This window comes from Schistocerca piceifrons, chromosome 3 (assembly GCF_021461385.2).
Source record: "Schistocerca piceifrons isolate TAMUIC-IGC-003096 chromosome 3, iqSchPice1.1, whole genome shotgun sequence".
Lineage (NCBI taxonomy): Eukaryota > Metazoa > Arthropoda > Insecta > Orthoptera > Acrididae > Schistocerca > Schistocerca piceifrons.
Genome location: NC_060140.1, coordinates 692,813,652 through 692,835,530, shown reverse-complemented (window position 1 = coordinate 692,835,530; position 21,879 = coordinate 692,813,652). Strand labels below are relative to the sequence as shown.

The following is a 21,879-nucleotide window of genomic DNA, read 5'->3' as shown; positions in this document are numbered from 1 at the left end:
ATCGATTACGGCTGTTACTGCTGGGACACAATGCTCATGACATTCCTCTGTCAAGTGATACATCAGTGGAGGCAGATGAGTGTAACGGATTTTTGACGTCACATCTGTTCACAGGAATTTTGCCTGACATGAGCGCAATGCAAATGATAAATGGTGAAAAAGAGATACGAGATATTAACTTTCCTGTTCAACCTGCACCAGAAGAATCTGCTGTCAAAGAGGGATGTGACTGCTCTGCAGAAGGATTCCGTTACCTGGCTGGCTACATTGCATATCGTGCGAAGAACTGTGACAAGACACTGGGAACGCCGTCTGCTGATATTTTAAGTCCTCCAACAAATGAAAATTATGGTTGGATTGAATTTCTATCTCGCGGTGGGCTTACAGTTCCAACAGATGAGTGGCTACATAAGGTGCCTCAGTTTGACCTAATTTTTAATGAATTTTATGGATTGGATAGTATATCCAAGGAAAAAAATATAGTGAAAACAATATGCACTGCTGTCCAAACTAAATATCCGGAATTTTCGTCACACGTTATAAAACTGTATGTCAGAACGCGACTTTTCATTCGTATGCGGTTCCTCAATACGAAGCATAAAATGCAGAAAGCAGCAGCAGCACAGAAGCGGAAATCAAGACAGTGGCACTCTTCTTCTACTGCAAACATCTAAACAGGTAAATCTAAATTGGACAGAGCACGTAACTGCAGTGTGCAAAAAAGCATCAGCATCCCTTCATGTCCTACAAAAATATAAAAAACTCTTCCCTTTCGATCTGAAAAAGAAATTAGTACAAACGCTTATACTCCCAATCATTGACTACAGCGATATTATCCTACAAGGCCTCTCTCAGGAAAATTCCCGACGTCTAGAACTGGTCACGAATGCCTGCGTCCGATATATCTGTGACGTTCGACTTTTTGATCACATTTCACCAGCATATGCAAAATTGTCCTGGCTGCGTGCAGACAAACGCAGAGATTTCCATACACTCTGTCTCATCTACTGCCTTATAAATGTACACTGTCCCTCATATCTCTCCTCGTCCCTAACACTCATGTCGGAACAACATGACAGAAACACACGTTCCCATCATAATAAAATCCTCTCCGTTCCACTGCATCGCTCAGTCACCTTCTCCAAGTCCTTTACAGTAGCGGGAACCCGACTCTGGAATAACCTCCCTCGTTATGTTAGAGAACTTAAAAACATGACCGGCTTCAAAAAACAATTAATGACGTATCTACTTAAGCAACAGTAATGCCTTCCTCTGTACATGAGTGCACTTCACCTCATTACTTCCCTCTCTCCCCCTCCTTAAACCTCCCTTACCCAAAACTCGCTATACTAGTAAACATCTACTTTACACACCAAAATATTAATGTACATCTGCACAAACCTTCATTACTATTGCGAATCTTTCTCATGTTTGTCATTATTATTTGTTTTTTTTTACTGTTATTATTATTGCTTTCAACATAATCTGTATGTATAGCACCTGATGTAAAAATACTGCCAGCATTTACTTTATTAGGTCTTAGTCATGTTTATCATTATTATTTGATTTTTTGTTTTACTGTTATTATTATTGCTTTTATCATAATCTGTATGTATAGCAACTGTTGTAAAAATACTTCCGCATTTACTTTATTAGGTCTTAGTCACTAGTCTTTATTCATATTGTCACTAGAGTAAGCTAATTTTCTCATTTAAACTATGTTCATGATGTTACTCTGATGTGTGAAATGCTGCATGTGTGGAACACTGGTCCGATGTAAGAGAGGGCCTGATGGCCCTAATCTGATCAGGTTAAATAAATAAATAAATAAATAAATAAATAAATAAATAAATCAAATGTTTTAAATAATTTCCTGAGAACTTATTGGTGTTATTAAGTAGTTGCTTGTCGATAGTAAGAGTCGCTTGCTGCGCTAGCCGCTGCCTCGCTTTGCTCCTACAGTGACGTCACTGCGCCAGCCAATCACAGCCGATTTAGCTTCGGGCCCAACCTCCCTTTTAAATAACCTTGAGTTGATACATGTTCTGCATAATGTAGAGTATGTCCAGAGCCTCACTCTTCTTCCCACTACCACAAAGTTCCTAACTGAATGCAGAAAGGAGTGTCCCCGGATAGGGAAAAAGTCTGATGCTCAAAAACGACTCTGATGACTAAGGGACAGCTATTACAAAGCTAATGAGAGTCTTAATGTTGTTCTGGCTTGGACATTCGTCACAAAATAACTGAAATAATTGAGGAGAAACCTGACAAGCAAAGAAGCTTAAGTCTTGACTATGGCAGTTTTGCCAGCCAACACGAATATTCTCTTATTGTAAATAGTGGATAGAAAATGTGGACTAAAGTCACTTTGGTATTAATCGATGCGAGTTGTGAACCTGAACATTGCTGTACTCACAATTCAGAGCCATGAAAATTTAGATTTAATTCATTTTGTAGATTCACCATTCAATTAGCTTGGTTCAAATGGTTCAAATGGCTCTGAGCACTATGGGACTCAACATCTTAGGTCATAAGTCCCCTAGAACTTAGAACTACTTAAACCTAACTAACCTAAGAACATCACACACACCCATGCCCGAGGCAGGAGTCGAACCTGCGACCGTAGCAGTCCCGCGGTTCCGGACTGCAGCGCCAGAACCGCTAGACCACCGCGGTAGGGTTCAATTACCTAACGTGACCTCGCTGTTTAGCGCCCGTAAACCTCAAACACACACACACACAATTAGCTAACGTGAATGGAAGACACCTATTCAGCTTCCAGCAACCTGATGATATTCCTCATGACACGTACTCGTCAGACATTGTCAGACGCTATATCCACCCACATTCCTTCCTGGACCACATAACCTTATCGCCCCACCCTCCTCCAAGCCGACCTCCACCTCTGAGAATCCCGTCGCTCTACCATTCCTTCGTACGGACTCGTGCCCAGGAAAAATTCACACGGCACAGGTAAATACAGAGATACATCAGGAACTTACGAAAAGCTGAAAAAAACGGAGAGACTAGCGCCACATTCAGTGCTATAATTCTCATTAAGTCTTCCAAGTACTGGAAAACATTCCATCGACTCAGTAACATCCCTCATTACGTCCTTCCGATTCACCTGCGTTGTTTTTGTTCCAACCTGTCCTTTGTTCATCAACTCCTGTGCCTCATTCACCTCTCTTCCTGTGAGTTAAAAAACTTAAAATTCCGTTATAAAAGTATCCCTAGACCTAGACAGACCCTGTGATCATGTACAGCACCCCAATCTCCTTTTCAGGCTCCATATTTATGGCCTTCCAGTTAACTATGTTCGCCCTAAAGCACCCTTCCTATCCAATTGTTCATCCTTTGTCACTGTTAATAATACCATTTAACATATCTTCCAGCCAATGCAGACTCGGTACAAAGTTCAGTCTTGCCCCCTCTCCTTTACCTTCTCTACACTGTCACTCCGACAGTACTCCCCTTTCAGTACGCTGATGACTTCGATTTCCTAGCCTCTGCCTTACACTCGAATTTCAGTTCCTCCAAATCCACATCAATGATTTTACCACCTGCCCAAAGGGTTGCAATTGATTGGCTAGATTTAGTTCCCGGTAAGCTGCAATAGTTTAATAATTAATGTTCATTATTTATTATGTTTATTTCGGCTATAGCACCATTCTGAAATAAGCATCTAGTTACAATAGATGCCCACATTGCATCAGTCATCTCTGACAGCATCTACAGTAAATCGTTAACCGAGCTGTCCCACGATGGGAAGGTCATCACACTAACTCTTAGCCACATTTAACCCCTTCTTCTGATGCCTGTGCGGTGGAGGTCAGAACCGCGACACCCAGCCTTGAAACCAAGCCGGTTTCTTGTTACACTGCAGGCACACCACCATTCAGAATCGACACTAAAAGGCACCAGGGGTGGCATAAAGATCGTCAATGAAACCACCTCTTTCCTTCAGGCGTTGTTTCCCGCACATTTCGCGGTCGGAAACAACAGCTCACAGTGCGACGAGCAACAGGACGACGTTCTTGATAACCTTTGACATTGCTGACATTCAAGTAGTACAATCACATTCAGTGGTGTGTTGCTGGCTAACGATGTTCTTATAGAGAAAATGACCTGTTGGTCATCGTACTGCCAACTACAGTTTCCGACCGCGAAATGTGTGGGACTCAATGCTCATTGACGCCCTTCATACCACCCCCGGAGGTCTTTCGGAGTCGATTCTGAGTGGTGGCGTTTATCAAATATTCTCCTCGGCGCCCCATAGGAAAACCGCTTCATTTCAACGCTGAGTGTCGCAGTTCAAACCTCCATCACAGAGGCGTCAAAAAGAAGCAGTGATACTTGGATAGGAAGGGATGTGACGTGCTTCCCAATATGTGACACGTCCAAGTGGTGTTGGCCAGAATTGCAGTGATATTTGGTGCCAAACTGACGTCACTAACCCACCTTACACGTTACATGAATTTGTGAGCCCTTGCTTTTTTCCCATTTGTTGACACCTTTCTGTTTGAGGCGTCGCCGAGCAGAGGGTGACATCGCAGAGTGCCACACTTTTTTCCCATACAGACGCAAAGGTATAGGCACTTTTCAGCCAAATTTCAAACTTTTACGTCGCAACTGGGGACAAATATGGTGTTTCGAAGAAGTGATCCTTTAATTGTGTGGCCCAGTATATAAGTCCTTCCAACCCATTCTAGTCTACATCAGGACTCCCGCCTCCCACAATTTCTCCACATTCCTTCTTGATAACTCTAGCCTTCCTTTCCACCAGCTACTCAACACCTTCCGTTTTCCAGCTATCCACTCCAACTACCTTAGTCTCCGTAGTTCCTGTGGGAAGGACCCGCATTTTTTTTTTTTTTTTTTTTTTTACCGACACTCTTCAATCTTATAACACATTTTTCCTGCCCAAACTCCTTTAGGTCTTAATGAAAGTGCAGTTTTGCTTTTTAGAAGAATGAAACCATTTCTGCAATGTGTATTAAATATGCAGGGTGATTCAGCTGACAGCTGACCATACCCATGGGTTATGTAACCCCCAACGCCTTCAAAAACCACACATTATATTTTCATATTCTCTCGCTCGCTTCACGCAAAGTATTAGTCCAACAGAAGAAAGGAACCGGAGGCCAAGGTTTTCGAGTTACGTTTTCCTTGAATAATTCGAAAACTAGAGCCTCTAGTAAAAATTTAACTGCTCTAGATTTCCTACAAAAAGGTCCTGTTTTTATTATTTATTTACGTTTTAGCGCAAATATCTTGGGAACAAGAATAGATATTGAAAACCGACTTTCGCGGATACGAATGTAAGGTAGTGATTCATGAAAGCAAACACTATGAAACATTCTAAAACTTAAGCAAATATTATTTTCAAAAGAGATTTCTTTTTTAATGGACATTTCTTACGCAATCAATATTACAAAAAAGCACAAAAAGAATGGCGTTGGTGGCACCGAAATATGTCAATTGCATTCCGAGAAAGTACAGTGAGAAGTTAGTGCTTGGAATTATCGAAACCCGGAGTTATTGCACATTCCGAGATTCAAGCATGAACTCCACATTGCTCGTAATCCTAGGTTTTCCTGCCACAAAAAAACAGATGTGTACATAACGGTTTCCTTTAGATGGATAGGACTGGGCAGTCCTGTTCAGAGATTTCAAGGGCAGTCGCTGAGCCTCATCCTTACGAACCTTTTTTTCCGAGAGCACGTGAAAAATGTAGTGTACCAGAAGTTTCAGTGGACAACTTGAAAGCCCGTGTTACCGCTGCATGTGCTGCAGTGACATCAGAAACACTGTCAGCAGTGAGTCGATCAGTGTTGGACCGTGCACAGTGGTATTAGCAAATAAATGGAGATCTCTTCAAACATACGTTCTAGCGTTTCTGCTGTCAGAAATGTGATTGTATACAGGTGTACACGTAGCGTGTTTTCGAGATGTACGTTTGTTTTGTAGGCACTATTGTACATTTATGCATTCGTGTCTTCACGTACAAAAGTTCATTTGTAAGGTGATCACTAAAAATGTTTAGTGACATGATCTGTACTTGTCATGCACCATTATGCAATTAATGTACGACTTCAAACAACTAGCATTTACCGATCTGTTAGATTCTTGGCCAACCATTAATGATGTTTATTCTGGCCGGTAACATTCGGTAATTCGTTACCGGTATGTCCATTCCACTACTGTAGTAAAGATCAATAAAGCACGAACGAGTGAACTCTTTCCTTATTTTTTATTGTGTGTGATTGGACATTTGTATTATTCCCAGTAAAGAGCAATAAGTACAGCTTTTTCGCATCGTAGTATATCAGTCACATCGCGATTACAAACAACTTGGGTTCACGCTTGCATCTCTGGATGTACAATTGCGGCGCGTTCCGTTTATTTCAAGCGCCAACTGCAACTTCGCTTTGCTATTCCTCTGGGATGTAATTAACATACTGCGATGCAGCCAACGACATTCTTTTTGTGCTTTTTTATGTTATTGTTTGCGTAAGGCATGATGCGGGGTGTCCATTTTTTTAAAAAAAACTTAAGTTTTACAATGTTTCGTAGTGCTTACGTTCATGAGCCGCTGTCTTACATCCATACCCGCGAAAGTCCTTTGTACAAACCTGTTGTTGGAGTTTACATAAAACATTATGATTCTTGATTTCCTTTAATACACAAATTAAAATCGAACAACTGGTATCTGCACTGAAACTTTTAAGTGTACGTGTGCACCAGTTGTTCGATTTTAATTTGTATGTCAAAGGAAATCAAGAGTCATAATTTTTTATGTAAACCCCAAAAATGTTCACTCTTTTTATAGTTTTGAGAAACATCTGTAAACTTCTAACATTTTAATAATATTTGCTTCTTCTTTGTTCACATTGTTAAAGCTTTTGGCTGAAGTGCTGACTCTTGTACCTCTGCAGCCCATCGCTCTCCATATAGGCAGAGGTATGAAATGAAAATAAATAAAAAATTTGGCACTGCTGTGCATCCTATGGTTGGAAAGCCTCCTAGGGAAACACCGCCGCATAGTCTGCTTTCAGGATTGATATCTCGTTAGAGAAAATTTGTCTCACATAATCGTCACTTTCGTCATTATGACCATCAGTCAATACATGCGGTGCCAGTCATGGTCTTCGCTGCCAGTCATCAACAGCTGTCATCTTTACTGTAGTTATCGCCCTCATCATCATGTCATCGCACACCTGTCACCGCCAACGTCCTTTCACCTTCCAGAGTCAGTGTTACTGCCCTCATATCTTACCCAGTCAACAAAATATTTTCAGAAATAAGTAATCACTGTGACTCTTGGTCGACTGATGTGTCGTTCCTTTCAAACTTTACGTGTTCCTGTAAGTAATATACTTATTAATGTTTGTGTCAATAGTGCGTTATTAGAAACCGACCACTGCTGACAAAATGATCTTTCATTTTCTACAAACTTAAGAAAAATACTTAAGTTACGCTTGATAAGCACAAAAGTGAAAAGCCTTTAAGATCCTAAATTGTCTTTCCTTTTGTTTCGCAAATTTGTTCAATTATGGACCAGGTCACTATAGTGCTACCACAAAGTCATGCCATAGATACCTAGCATGATGTACCTTCAATGGACAGAGGTGCCTTGAAAAATTTTGAACTATACCCTCCACATTGCACTCAAGAGACAACTCTCTAACGTGTTGGATGAATGGTTGAATGGTATAATTTCATCTGAATGTGAGGATGGGACTGCAAAATTGACTAGACTCTGTTGTAAATCGAGTTTGTACTTCCCTGAACGCGTGCATTTTGATAGAGGAATCCTTATATCGTTACGTGTAGATTGTCTGAAACTTCAGAAGCAGTTAACAGACAGTCAGCCTGTCGCTCTTGTGGCGTCAATCACATGACTTGTATGATGAAACCAGTTTGGCTAGTCAGTGTCAGAAAACACACAAGATAATTCTGCACATTACAGTCTACAGTACTAGGATCTGTTGGATCATGTAGTCTGAACTATACCCCGAATATGACAACATTCAGATGTAAAGCGGTTTTTATAAATTTGGGGAAAATGAGAAACACAGCACTTACTGAGAATATATAAATGATTCAAAACAAAATACAACATGCTGATGCTAGTGAAATGTTGAACTCAAGGTATACATTGTAACCAACCGCCCAGCAATCGTCGAAATCGTTTGCATGTAGCGGGCATCTAGAGAAGGGGAACAGGCCATTATTTAACACAGAATTGAAACAGAGCACAACTTACAGACTAAGTTGGGTAGGATGCTAAATATTTGGTATTTGTCGTTCCTCTGAATTAGTAACAACCTGGAACTTCTTTCCATTACGTGGATTTCCACATTATTTTCGAGACTTTTTGTTTCAGATACAAACTAAATTCAATACAAACGCAGAAAGAAACATAGGTAAACACAGAATAAATGTTTCATTCAATATTTGAAGGAATTTTCTCCAAAAGTCATGTAAATTTTACCTGTTTGCGTAATACATTCATGTAGTCTCATTAACTGTTACTGCTTTTGATGCATGGCTTATCATAGCGAACTGTCATGTGTTTATATATGACTATAGTTAGACAGTGTCTTTAATTTCCTTGGGATTAAAGTGCTATTCGAATGAAAGAAAGAACTGTGACAAGATATTTACAAAAATATATTTTAAAATTTAAGTACAAATAAAAATATTCAGATATATACAGTAGTTGCATATAAAAACTAACTTATGGAAGCACCATATAGGACACAAATTACATATTTGACCCAAGTTATATCAGAAACCGTGGATAAAGCATGTGCTTTCAGCATATATCAATGTCTGGAAGTGTTAACGAAAGACCACTGTATGAATGTGGGTAAAGATACAATTTCAGATCCATTAGAGCAAGATGCTAACAGAACATGCGCAAATGCCTTAGTGGTGTCTAACATATACCTCAACAATTTACTGGACAGTCAGTTGGTATCTACTGAAACATAAGATTGAAGGGACTAAACAAATCAGCACAAATCTTGGCATACATATTAATAAGAATTCATTCTATTTTTGGGTTTCTTGGTGAGACATTAAGTGTTTTATGAACCTTACAAATCTTTTTGAGAGTTTGACCACAATATTGTAGTCTCATGATCTCATATTTATATGTAATGTATTTTTAGTGCTTTTAGTAAATTAAAGATATTTTTTGGCATCTTAATCAGAATGATAATTTGCTAAGAAAAAGGTAAAAGTGATGAAATATTTTTTTGTGTTTCATATAAATCATTATTTTTGGTTCTGAAAACTGTTATACATGCATTGAAAGATTGAGGTAATTTCTTCCACAGTTACACAATGACACATAATATTATAAACGCTACAAAGGTTTTAAAATGGATAACATTGTTTTCCACTATATGCAAGACAAGCCCACTAGAAGTATGGCTTTAAGATTACAGTAGACCGAACATCATCATCACTCAATTATGTTTTGTTTTCATTTATGAAAAGGGAATACTGTAATTTGTACTCTGTTGCATACAAAACCAATAGTTATTGTTCATCAACCAGCCTCATAAAGTAAGTACATTCCATAATTTACAATCAATGAATGTAACTAGCACAGATTGCGAACTTACACCTACTTAGCATCCTAGTTAAGTCACCCATTATTTCTTAGAAATTCTTCAATATTCTGGATGCTCGTAACGTTTTCAATCATGAATAACACAGCTTTGCTTCACAATTCTCAATACTGTCAACATATTAATTAAAACACAAAATATTTGGCATTTGGCAGGAACGTGATTTGTACATAGAACAAATCAAATCCATAATTAAAAACCAATTTTGATCTCACAAATAAGATATCGTATCATATTGATGGTAAATATTAGACCAAGTGCAATATTCTTCCTCTTATCTATACTCTTCCTCTTATCTATACTTTTCTGAGTCTGTACCTCCTTCATGTTAGGTAACAGACTCTAAAATGAGAAAGTTAAGTACTCTGAAGACTATGGAGTTTGTAGTAAATGCCACGTTTAGCTAGCAGTTCTGCATGCTTTCCAATTTCAGCAACTTTTCCATGATTGATCACACAAATGACATCAGCATCTTGAATCGTAGATAATCTGTGTGCAATTGTTATGCAGGTCCTACCCTCTTTCGCCTTATCAAGTGCCTCTTGGACAATCTGAAGAAGAAAATTATTAATTTTGTGATTATTATGTATTCTCAGCAAAAGATAAAAACGAGAGAAAATAATGCAAAGACTATGATGGATAAAAAAGATTTCAGGTAACAAAGATATCTGAAACAATATAAAAAATTGACCTGAGACGAATAAATTTAAGGTAAAGTGAAGCTTAAAACTATTACTCTCAGGAGAATGTAAGCTCATAGGAAAAACATGAATAGATTCACTGCAGGACATAACTAGCAAATAGATGTATCATTTGGACAATTCATGTGCTACTCAAATGAGTTTTAACAGTAACAAAGAGAAATGTGAAGGCTTTCGCGGCTACTCGTTGACAAACTGCCTTTAGGCTTCTGTCTTGGGTTTTTCTGTCGATATTTGTCTGATGAGTTTTCTCTTGTTGGCACTGTCAGGACTTCAACCTCTATTGCTGTTGGTGGACTGGAGCTGAGCTCGTGGCTGCACACTAATTGCACCAGGAGTGCCAGCATGAACGGCCTTTTCCGTGGTCATTACGGCTGCGGTTCTACCCTTTCTAACTGCAACGGTCGTTCGCTGCAGCACGGGAATCCAGGATCCGTTCACTTTGAAGATATTTTCATGTTTGTTTATTTCTGTATCTTCCCTGAACAAGCAGGTGTGATAGCTCTTCTCTACAACAAGAACTTCGGTGTCAGCGAATTTTTCTATATGGTCGTTCTCACACAGCGCGTGCTCCGCAACGGCCGATTTCTCTACCTGTGCTACCTGCAATGCCGCTTACGTTCAGTGATTCTGATGTCGATTGATCGTCTAGGCTTTCGAACACAGACTTTTCTCCGCATTGCAAGTGAGTCCCTTTTCTTCTTTGCCGATCTGAGGCACTCTTTGATCTTCTTTCATGGTTTGTGTATACTCTTTACGCCATGTTTGCATAACATCTGTCGATTCTGTCCGTCACTCTGGGAATGTATGAATGAAAAGTAATACCCTACAATGCTTTTTCCGATGCATCATTTCACCGTGTGTTTGGTTCTGTGACACTTCTTATGGAACTGGTGGAGCACCCATTGCACATCAGAGCCCTTCCTAGGTGCAGCATCACGTGTCTGAGGTTCAGCGGCTCACCTACTCGTCGTGCTCGCGTAACGGGGGTATTAATTATGCCCTTTTCTGGCTTGATTGGTGATTTGAGAGTTTCTGCCGATACCGGTCCGCGTGTGTCAGATTTTGATACACGCTGTGTCCCAGGACTTCACCATCCCTCGGGACCACACATCTAGAAAGGGTAGCAGTTAGACACTTTCTACCTCGAAGGTAAATTTTTTACTGGTGTGAAGACAGTCTCAGGTGCACTAGAAAGTCAACGACCTGTTCCTCACACGGTTCTACACAACCAAGGTATCGTAGACGTAACTCTACGTAGGAGGTACGCATAAAAGTAGAAAAGCACCTAAAACTACCCTTTCAAGATGTGCTGGTCACGAGGGTTGCTGGAAACCTGCCACAAAATGTGTGTCGAAAACCGACACACTCGCCGTGGAATGGCCGCACGGTCACAGGCGCCTTGTCATGGCCCCCCGCCGGAGGTTCGAATCCTCCCTCGGGCATGTGTGTGTGTGTGTGTGTGTGTGTGTGTGTGTGTGTGTGTGTGTGTTGACAGCGTAAGTCAGATTAAGTGTAAGTGTAAGTGTAAGTGTAAGTTTAGGGACCGATGACGCCAGCAGTTTGGTCCCATGAGATCTTACCACAAATTTCCAAAATTTGTCCGACATACTCGGACCGATATCTGCAGGAATGAGGCATCATTAATGCGCTCGTAATGCGAGTAAGACAGATATGAACCTCAGCACCTCCTACGAGAGATGATACACTCAGAAAGGGTTCTCATGAACAATGCCACAGAAGAAGTGTCACATGATTAATCACTTGGCCTGGTAACACACTGCGAAAAGAATTGTCGGATACGGTCTTCCTGCCATACAGGGTGCTAATACGGCGTAAAGAGTATTTATAAACTGACATAAAAGGTGAAAGATTGTGTTCGATCGGCAGAGGAGAAAAGGAAACCACTCGCAACGTCGGCAATATATCGCACTCACGTACATGTGGAAAAGTCGATGTTGAATGACTGGAGTGTCAGTCAACACCAGGATTACCGGATATAAGCGACCTTGCGTTGCGGCACATGGCGATGTCGACCGTGGAGGAGCACGCGCTTTATGAGACTGACCTCAGTATAGAGAAGAGCTATCACCCCTGCTTGTTCAGGGAAGCAACAGACATACACAATTGTGACAATAGCTTCAACAACAAAGAATAAACCCTCCCAAGCAGCAGCGAACGACGTTGCAGGTAGCAGGGAGGAATCGCAGCGTTATTGACCACTGAAAAACACTTGGACGATGGCTCGGCAAGTACTTATACTATTTTTTTTAATGAAAATGGACACGATGAAGGAATTATCCGAATGGGACCGAAATAGGTAGATGGGATGTACGTATACAGACAAACAAATGATTACGATTTCAGAAGTTTTGCATGATTCATTCAAGAGAAAGGGCATAGGCTGATAGAGTTGTTGGATGTCCTCCTGAGTGATATCATGCCGAATTATGTTCGATAGGCGCGTTAGGTGGCAATAATTCCGATCTGGTTGGAGGACCCTGCCCATAGGGCTCAAAAACTTCAAGTGGGGAGAGATCGAGCGACCTTGCTGGCCGAAATAGGGTTTGGAAAAAAAAAATGAACAATTGCACCCCAGACCATCACTCCCACTTGTCGGAACGAATGGTGAACGGCAGTAAGGTTGGTAGCCCACCAGTGTCTGGGATGTCCCTAGTCCCTAGATCTTCGACGACACATCTTCGACGATACATCTTCGACCTGGAATCTCATTGATTGAAGTAGAATCGTCCCAATTCGAACTGAGCCCCGAACACATGCCTGGAGATGCCCCAAAAAGTGGTGGGATACCAATCTGTCACACACTATACGACTCAGCAACAAGTACTGCTGGTCTGGAGTTCCATTCCTCATCATAGCAAGACCCCTTTGGTTGTCATACACGGCGCCCTTACTGCACAGCAGTACGTCGAAGATATTCAACGTGACGTTTTGTTGCCCTTCATTGGAAGCCATGCTGGGCATAGATTTCAGCAAGATAATATCCACCCGCACACGGCGAGAATTTTTACTGCTTGTCGTCGTACTTCGAAAACCCTACGTTGGCCAGTAATTTGCCGGATCTCTCCCCAACTGAACATGTTCGGAGCATCATGGGTAGGAAGTTTCACATCTAATGAGCCAGGTGGACAGAATTTGGCACGATACCACTCCGCAGGACATCCCACAACTCAGTCGGTCCGTGCCAAGCCGAGTAACTGCTTGCACAAGGCTCAGAGGTGGACCAACGTGTTATTGACTTGCTCAATTTGTGAAGCTCTTTGTCTTGAATAAATTATACATCTTCTGAAACTGTCACACTCGGATAATTCCTTCGTGGTGTTCTTTTTTTGTTATTAAAAGTGTATAATCAGCGACCGCAAGCTCGACTACAGCCTGCCGCCAGTAATGGTCGGTGAATCGTTGACAATGCCAGCCAATCGTGCTGGCGAAACTTCAGGAAACTGATCAAACAAGGCCGAAGAACCTGAGACGGAAGCCGAGAGGTAATTTAGAAGCAATTACGTTTTCATGACGTACCTTTTCACTCTCTGTGTCCAAGGCTGATGTTGCTTCATCCAGTAGAAGCACGCGTGGATTACGCACCAAAGCCCTTGCAATTGCTACTCGTTGTTTCTGCCCTCCACTGAGCTGTGCGCCTTTTTCACCCATGCGCGTTTCGTAACCCTGTGTAAAAAATTCACAACTACATTTAATATTGGGCGAAGACACTGTGTATCAAAAAGATTTAAAGTATAATGTAAATTTCACCCTTCGTTAGTCAGTCAGTCATACCTGTGGCAAAGCCGTTATGAATTTGTGGACGTTAGCTTTCTTTGCTACCTCGATGATTTCGTCCATGGAAACATCGCGGTCGTTGTCACCATAAGCAATATTTTCGGCAATAGTTCTGTCAAAGAGAACTGGCTCCTGTTGAACAAGTCCCAGCTGGGATCGTAGTGCAGACATTTTGACTTGGCACACATGTCGTTCGTCTAGGGCCTGAAAAGAAAAGTTATTTTTGTTGTTAGATCACTTCGTAGAAGATTTCCTTTCAACACACAGCTTCAACATTTCTGCTGTACTTTGGAACAAAGAAAGAAAATGTATTTTTGAGTAACATGCTTTGAAATACAATACTAGCAAGAAATGATTTTGAAAATATCACACTCATTCAAAGAGAAACATTTCTTCTGACAGTACAACTATGAGCGTGAATTTTATTTTCGTTCAAATGATCACCGTTAAAGTGAGAAGTAGAAAGTACGTCACGTATTCAAAAAGTAAGTTTGTGGAAAAATAGAATCCCCGAATCCAACGAATATGCTGCACAAATGATCTCCATTTGGGAACTGTACCAGTTGAAAATAACAATCCTGAGTCCCTCGTGCCAAACCATCGGTGACTAAGACATTGATTCCAGTGCAAGAAGGGGCAGCAGACGCTGAGTATGAGCTGATTAGAGTGGGTGGTGGACGTGTTCCCATTTAAAATGCTGAACTTTTTCCTCTATATGGGACAGCGATGTGTGACTGTTCCATGCTGTGGAAAACTGTCCTGGATAACCGTTTCATACACTGACAATTCTGGATGGCACATCTCAGTTTGATGAGTTATAATAGTTGATCCACGTTCCATGAGATCAACCACAAAAACACTCTCTTCTTTCCAGAAAAGGATAGCCACCGTTTCTCGACTCGTATACATCGACATCTACATCTATTCTCCACAAGCCACCTAACCGGAGTGTGTGGCGGAGGGTAGTTGTGTACCACTGTCACCTGTCCCTTTCCCTCTCCCAGTCGCGCGTAATTCGCAGTAGGAACGATTGCTGGTAAGCCTCCACAGGGCTCGAATCTCGCTAATTTTATCTTCATGGTCTTTTCGCGAGATATGCGCAGGAGGAGGCAATATACATTGAAGCGCCAAAGAAATACTTGTAGGCATGCGTATTCAAATACAGAGATATGTAACCAGTCAGAATACGGGGCTGCGGTCGCCAACGCCTACATAAGAAAAATGTATGGCGCAGTTGTTAGATCGGTCACTGTTGCTATAATGGCAGGTTGTCCAGCTTTAAGTGAGTTTGGTATTATAGTCGCCGCATGGTAAATTTTTAATTTCGATTTGCATTTTAAAACTCACGCCGAATTCCTATCTCCATTCATACAGAAGAATCGTAGAACTTGGAGTGTTAAGGAAAATGGCGTTATCAACTTTCTACTCCTTGTAGGCGAACATCAATGATGGAGCGTTATCAGCTTTCTACTCCTTGTAGGCGAACATCAATGATGGAAATCTCACCTCCTACAGGGTTCAGATTGCCTCTGCGTTGGTCGTATGGAGGCAGATGAAGGGCAGGTGACAAACCGAAAGGTGACAGACACCAGAGCGCTGGTAGCTGCGCGTACTCACCACAGTGCCGGACGCAGCGTCGTAGAACCTCTCGAGCAGCTGAATGCAGGTGGACTTGCCGCAGCCAGAAGGGCCCACCAGCGCTACTGTCTGGCCTTTGCACACTTCCAGGTCGAGGCCCTTCAGTACCGTCAAACCAGGCCGTGTCGGGTACCAGAACTCCACGTTCGAGTAGCTCACATCCCCGGCTGCAGTCTGTAGAAGGTCCAAAATGTGTTATTATCCATTCGCTGACAAATAAAAACTAACGTGTGATTATTTAATCAAGTGAATATGTTCATCAAAACTTCCGAAGAAGAGTATTGGCCTCAGTCTTTCGTGGGACTCATCATAAGATGTTCCACAAATCACAGAGATGACAAGTACGCCTGGTGGAAACGAGAACGTTGTTCCCAAGTCTCATACCTAATTAATATTGCAGTTTCTGTGTCCACCAATCAAGGTTGTCAGTTTTTCTTTTTTTTTTTTTCAAACAAAGGTAGTATCTTTTACGAACCGGACATTTCTAAGCTGAACAAACTCAGGAAACTGACATCTTCCAAGGTAGAATCAACAAAAACTGATCTAAAATTTAAATGTACAGGGCGTCCCAAAATAAATGTTCAATATTCAGGGCCATGTCAGGAACGACCATTCGAAAGCAAAAATGTCTAGATCTAAAATTCATACCTTACAACCTATGGACACTTTCATATTGTGAAACATATTTCTTCTACTGCAGGCTCTTTGATTTCCGTATTTTGAGAGGTGGTAGTTTGGATTAAAAGAAAGGCCAGCAAGGATGGGATTTGAAAAGTATACCTTACAAGCCATGTACACTTGTTCATCTTCGACATTGTGAAACACGTCTCCTCTACTGAAAAAGTTTTCATAACTCTTAAGGTATGTATTTTAGGGCCCAATGTTACATGACTTTTGTTCTTGTTTTGGTCCATGTTACCTCCTCTTAAAATATGCCAAACAAGGAGCATGCAATAGAAGACACTTCCTTCGCCAGTTTGAAGATGAGCGAGTGCTCATAACTTTCACGGTCTGCATTTCAGAGCAGATGTTTAGTACATTTTTTGTTTCGATTGGTCGTACCTATCACATTCTTGAATATTGACCATTTCCCCTGGGACACGCTGCATAACTGTTGTTAAAGATTTATTATTTTGAACACTTAAAATTTAAACGACGCGAGTAAAACAATTTAAATCAGCCTGAATTGAACAAAAATACCACATATTACCTTATCGATATTTTTGCTCGTACTTCAAGCTCATCAGTTAAATCCTCCATTTTCCCTGTTGAGAAACTGCAGTCGAGTGCATAATACAGCTTCTTATGTGGCCCATGACAAACAGTTTCTCTCAGCCTGCCAAGAGATCTTCGGAGGATAAAACGTCTTTCCGAAACAGTTTTAGAATATGCTGGAGAAAACAAGGAACTCACAGATTTATACATATTCTCATGGTTTTTAAGGCAGCGATGAAACCTCATCTACTTCTCATCAGACTTCAACTTAAAGCAGCGCTTTTGTTAGTCTAAATCTCTTTGAACTAAAAGCTAATTTCTTGTTTGCTGTTACGTTTACAAGACTTCCTTTCATTTTAAACACAGATGCAATGAACAGAGTACTTTATGTGAAATAATATCCGCTTCGGTGTAATACGGATTTTTATGTATCCCGACAATGAGTCGCTTTTCATATGGATAATCTTGACAATCCCGCCGAAACGTGACTCCTGGTAACAATACCAAGCAACAAAAGCACCTATACAAATACACACACCAAAAAAGTTTTGCACCAACCCGGTTCCCAGAACTCCTAAAGATAGACGTTGACTGTGGATATTGTATCACAGACACAGTCCCTTTGACTGTTCAGAGATGTTACTAAACCCGCCCAAAGATGTATACAACCATGCATGAGTAGCGTCTATTCGACAGAGGGGTCAGACGGCCTATCAGTTCCAGTCATTCCACCAGGAAGGAAGTACACGGCTCGTATTGCCTGCAGTTCAGCCATGCCTAGACGTTCAATACCGCTGTTCGATCGCGTCTTCATTGTTACTTTGCGCCAGGAAGGGCTCTCAACAAGAGAAGTGTCAGGCGTCTCGGAGTAAACCAAAGCGATATTGTTCGCACATGGACGAGATAGACAGCAACTGTCGATGAAGCCTCGCTCAGGCCGCCCAAGGGCTACTACTGCAGTGGATGACCGCTGCCTACGGATTATGGCTCGGAGGAACCCTGACAGCAACGCCACCATGTTGAATAATGCTTTTCGTGCAACAACAGGACGTCGTGTTACGACTCAAACTTTGCGCAACAGGCTGTATGATGCGCAACTTTACTCCCGACCTCCATGACGACGTCCATCTTTGCAACCAAAACACCATGCAGCGGGGTACAGATGGGCCCAACAACATGCCGAATGTACCGGTCAGGATTGACATCACGTTCTCTTCACCGATGACTGTCGCATATGCCTTCAACCAGACAATCGTCGGAAACTTGTTTGGAGGCAACCCGGTCAGGCTGAACGCCTCAGACACACTTTCCAGCGAATGCAGCAAGGTGGAGTTTCCCTGTTTTGGAGTAGCATTATGTGGGGCCGACGTACGCTGCTGATGGTCATGGAAGGCGACGTAACGGCTGTACGATCGTGAATGCCATCCTCCGACAGATAGTGCAACCATATCGGCAGCGTATTGGTGAGGCATTCGTCTTCATGGACGACAATTCGCGCCCCCGTCGTGCACATATTGTGAATGACTTCTTTCAGGGTAACGACATCGCTCGACTAGAGTGGCCAGCATGTGCCCCAGACATGAACTCTATCGAACATGCCTGGGATAGTTTGAAAAGGGCTGTTTATGGACGACGTGACCCACCAACCACTCTGAGGGATCTACGCCGAATCGCCGTTGAGGAGCGGGACAATCTGGACCAACAGTGCTTGATGAACTTGTGGATAGTATACCACGACGAATACAGGCATGCATCAATGCAAAAAGACGTGCTACTGGGTAGTAGAGGTACCGGAGTGTACAGAAATCTGGACCAGCCCCTCTGAAGGTCTCACTGTACGGGGGTTCAACATGCAATGTGTGGTTTTCATGAACAATAAAAAGGGCGGAACTGATGTTTATGTTGATCTCTATTCCAATTGTCCGTACAGGTTCCAGAAGGAACCGAGATGATGCAAAACTTTTTTGATGTGTGTAGCACAGAGAAAACATTGACAACCCAGATTACATTTGAGGCGTTGCAAGGGGTGGCTAGCGAAAGACAGAAGAACGCTGTTTCAAAGGCGAAAGTGGTTGTGAAGGTGCTGTACCTTCTGTTTCATTGCTTGGATGACGCTGGAGATTTTATCATGTGCTCAATATAAGCTGCAAATCTTAAGCATTAGCAACTTTTCAAAGTAATACGGACCTGAAAGAACAAAATCTATTTCGCGGACCTGCTTCGGTCAACAGCCGTTCACTGTGTTCACAGAGAGTGTCCACATCCTTTTGTCCTCCGTTTGTCTCTTCTTCATAGTGCACCTGTCCCGCTCACCTCTGACGGTAATGTGTGACACGTATCTCAGTTTGCAGCCTTCCGTACTATTCAAAGCAAACTATGTTAAGGAGCAGTGGGCTCCAAGAAGGCCAACCAGATTTCACCAAGTTACAAACACTTCTGTTGTCAAGAGAAACTTATACTGCGTTCAAACAGTACGCGAAAGTATTTCGATGAAAATTAAGAGAAAATTATAACGGTGTTGAGAAGCAAAAACAATTTCATATACTCGTATATGTAGTAGAGAAATATCACGGCAGATTATTAGATAATAAAAAAGAAAACAAAAAAAGATTACAAAAAAGTCTTATAGCGCTTACACATACAAGATGATTCCGGTAGAAGTTCACATAATTTGGAAGGTGGTTCTGCACGTGAAAATAAACTGAAAAAGTCCTATGAACATGTGTACGATTTTAGATAGTTACGGAACTCGAGCAGGTTGAAGACTACAGACATCCATGAATGGATATGAAGACATATGTGAATATTGCTTACCAAAATAGTGTGTAGGCGCTGTGGTGGACAGAATTCTGGTGGGACAGATGACTGATCCATCCTACATGAGCGGCTCATATGTACCCCACACATCTCAATGCATTTACAAAGTGTTGGAGCGTATGTTGTGTTGCACATCAACATCATCTCGGCGGGCTTTAATGCGGGCAAAAGCGTCGGTGATGTGAACGAAAAGTCCTTCACGTGTGTCCAACACCGTAACGTACACATTCCCTTTTAACTAGCCTCCTGAACAGACGTCTAATGTGGTTAGGTCGGGTGATCTGGCGGGCCAGTTAATGGTGAGTTGATTTATAACAGTGATCCTATCTTCTCCAGCCGGACAGCGAAGATCAGAGTTGTTGTTGAAAATACCTGAGGATGTACACTCCATCTGTACCTGGACGCATATATGGGGTGTTTATTGTGGCACAGATTTTGTTTGGTATCCCGACGGTATTTCTCAACAAACTTTTAGAATTGATCTGGAGTGACGCCTAGGTATTTTGATGTAGGGCAATGGCGCCAGCTTCCTGAACGACCGCTTGTTCTTCAGCTGACAAGAATTAAGCAGTGTTCACGTCTCACTAGGCTATACCTATGTAAGTTTTCTTCCAATTTTTCGGAAGTTTTTCCCTGATAAATGTAAGCTGTACCATCGGCATGTGCAACACTTTCAGTACCAAAGGGCTGAACTTGTATAAATGATAAATAGTGGAAAAGCTACGATGCCGTCATGTGTTAGGCCATTTCATTCTGTTTTCCAGAGATTACGCTTTATTTATTATTTATTTATGATCTGCTGGCTAAGTACGACATGAAGTTTCAAAGGCGGTACTGTTGCGAATGTGTGTTGTGGTGGATCATTAAAGAGGCAACGACCCAAACACCAAGCATCTTTTATGATATAATATTATACTGTAAACCGTTTTGCGTGATATAAGAATAATCCTTTACTATACCTACAGCAAAACGTGATATTCGGACCCCAAAATGTGGAAGGTTGATGACTTCGTAGAACGTCACTCTCAGCGGCGTTGAAGAAAATACCCCATGAAGACCAGTAACACAGATATCTGGGTTTTGTTTATTAACCAGATCAATAGAATAGCAGCAATGGAACGGAAGTATGCGCCCTTTCCGATACGTGACTGCTGCCAGGTCTCATCGCAACAATGTACGGCGTTAAACGTATCTGTATTCGGCCAGTTGCTACAGGCAACGTTAAGCATCAGGATGCGTCTCTCCTGCTTGTCATTAGAGAACTTTGGCTCCTTACGATTCCTCCGGGAACGACTGTTGACGACTACAATACGGAACGAGATGACACAGCTAAACGACACTGATTTCGATTTATCTCTCTGGTAGAGAGCATAACACATAGACGTCTTTTATGTATTTCTCCGCTAAATTGTACAAACAGATCGTCACAAGTGTTCGTACGTTACTGAGTACGACTTCTGTTATAGTTCAGGTCGAAACAAAACTTCAAAAGACATTATTAGGCAGTTTTGATATTGGTGCTACTGATGACACGACTCGGTGCTCAGAGTCTCTCGAAATGGTGCAGTGGCAGCAGGTTTCACAGTGTGATGCAGCTCAGTACACCATCTGTCATCAGCATATGGTATGAGGTTATTTGGCTGGTTGACGAACAGTATTTCCGAGAATGTGTAGTGTCGCTAGAGACATTTGGCGAAGGTGGTGCCACGATCTGAGACTGATCTTTCTTGTTTCAACTCGATTGCAAAATGAATTCAGATAGTTTTGAAACACGTTAGCATACTTCGCATACATTTTTAACAATTTGGAATCAATTATTTTTTTGTTTCTTTAAGGAAACAAGAAAAATTAAATCAGGTAACTTTGCTGGGCTATCCTATTCACATCGGCACCTCACAACAGTTTACTGGATTAAGTTAAGTGTTAGTTACGCATCAGGTTAGTTCATTTAAAATCTGGCATCCTGCATCTCATGCCCTAAAGAGAATGGAACCAATTTGTCGTAGTTTGGCTGCAAGGATAGGTTCAGTTGGCTCGGGGTACCTAACGAATGTCTCAGAGTGGAG

At 41.7% G+C, this 21,879-nt stretch overlaps 1 protein-coding gene across 1 annotated transcript in view; it reads right to left on the bottom strand.

Annotated features, from left to right (window-relative positions):
- Nucleotides 1–8,730: 8,730 nt before the first annotated feature.
- Nucleotides 8,731–21,879, bottom strand: part of LOC124788099 (ATP-dependent translocase ABCB1-like) — a 180,654-nt gene continuing 167,505 nt past the window's right edge. The window contains exons 20-23 of the mRNA XM_047255214.1: nucleotides 15,761–15,955; nucleotides 14,141–14,347; nucleotides 13,886–14,032; nucleotides 8,731–10,195 (exon numbers count right to left, since the gene is read on the bottom strand). Of these exons, the coding sequence (XP_047111170.1) occupies nucleotides 10,001–10,195; nucleotides 13,886–14,032; nucleotides 14,141–14,347; nucleotides 15,761–15,955 (744 nt within the window). The 3' untranslated portion in view covers nucleotides 8,731–10,000. The remainder of the gene's footprint in view (nucleotides 10,196–13,885; nucleotides 14,033–14,140; nucleotides 14,348–15,760; nucleotides 15,956–21,879) is intronic.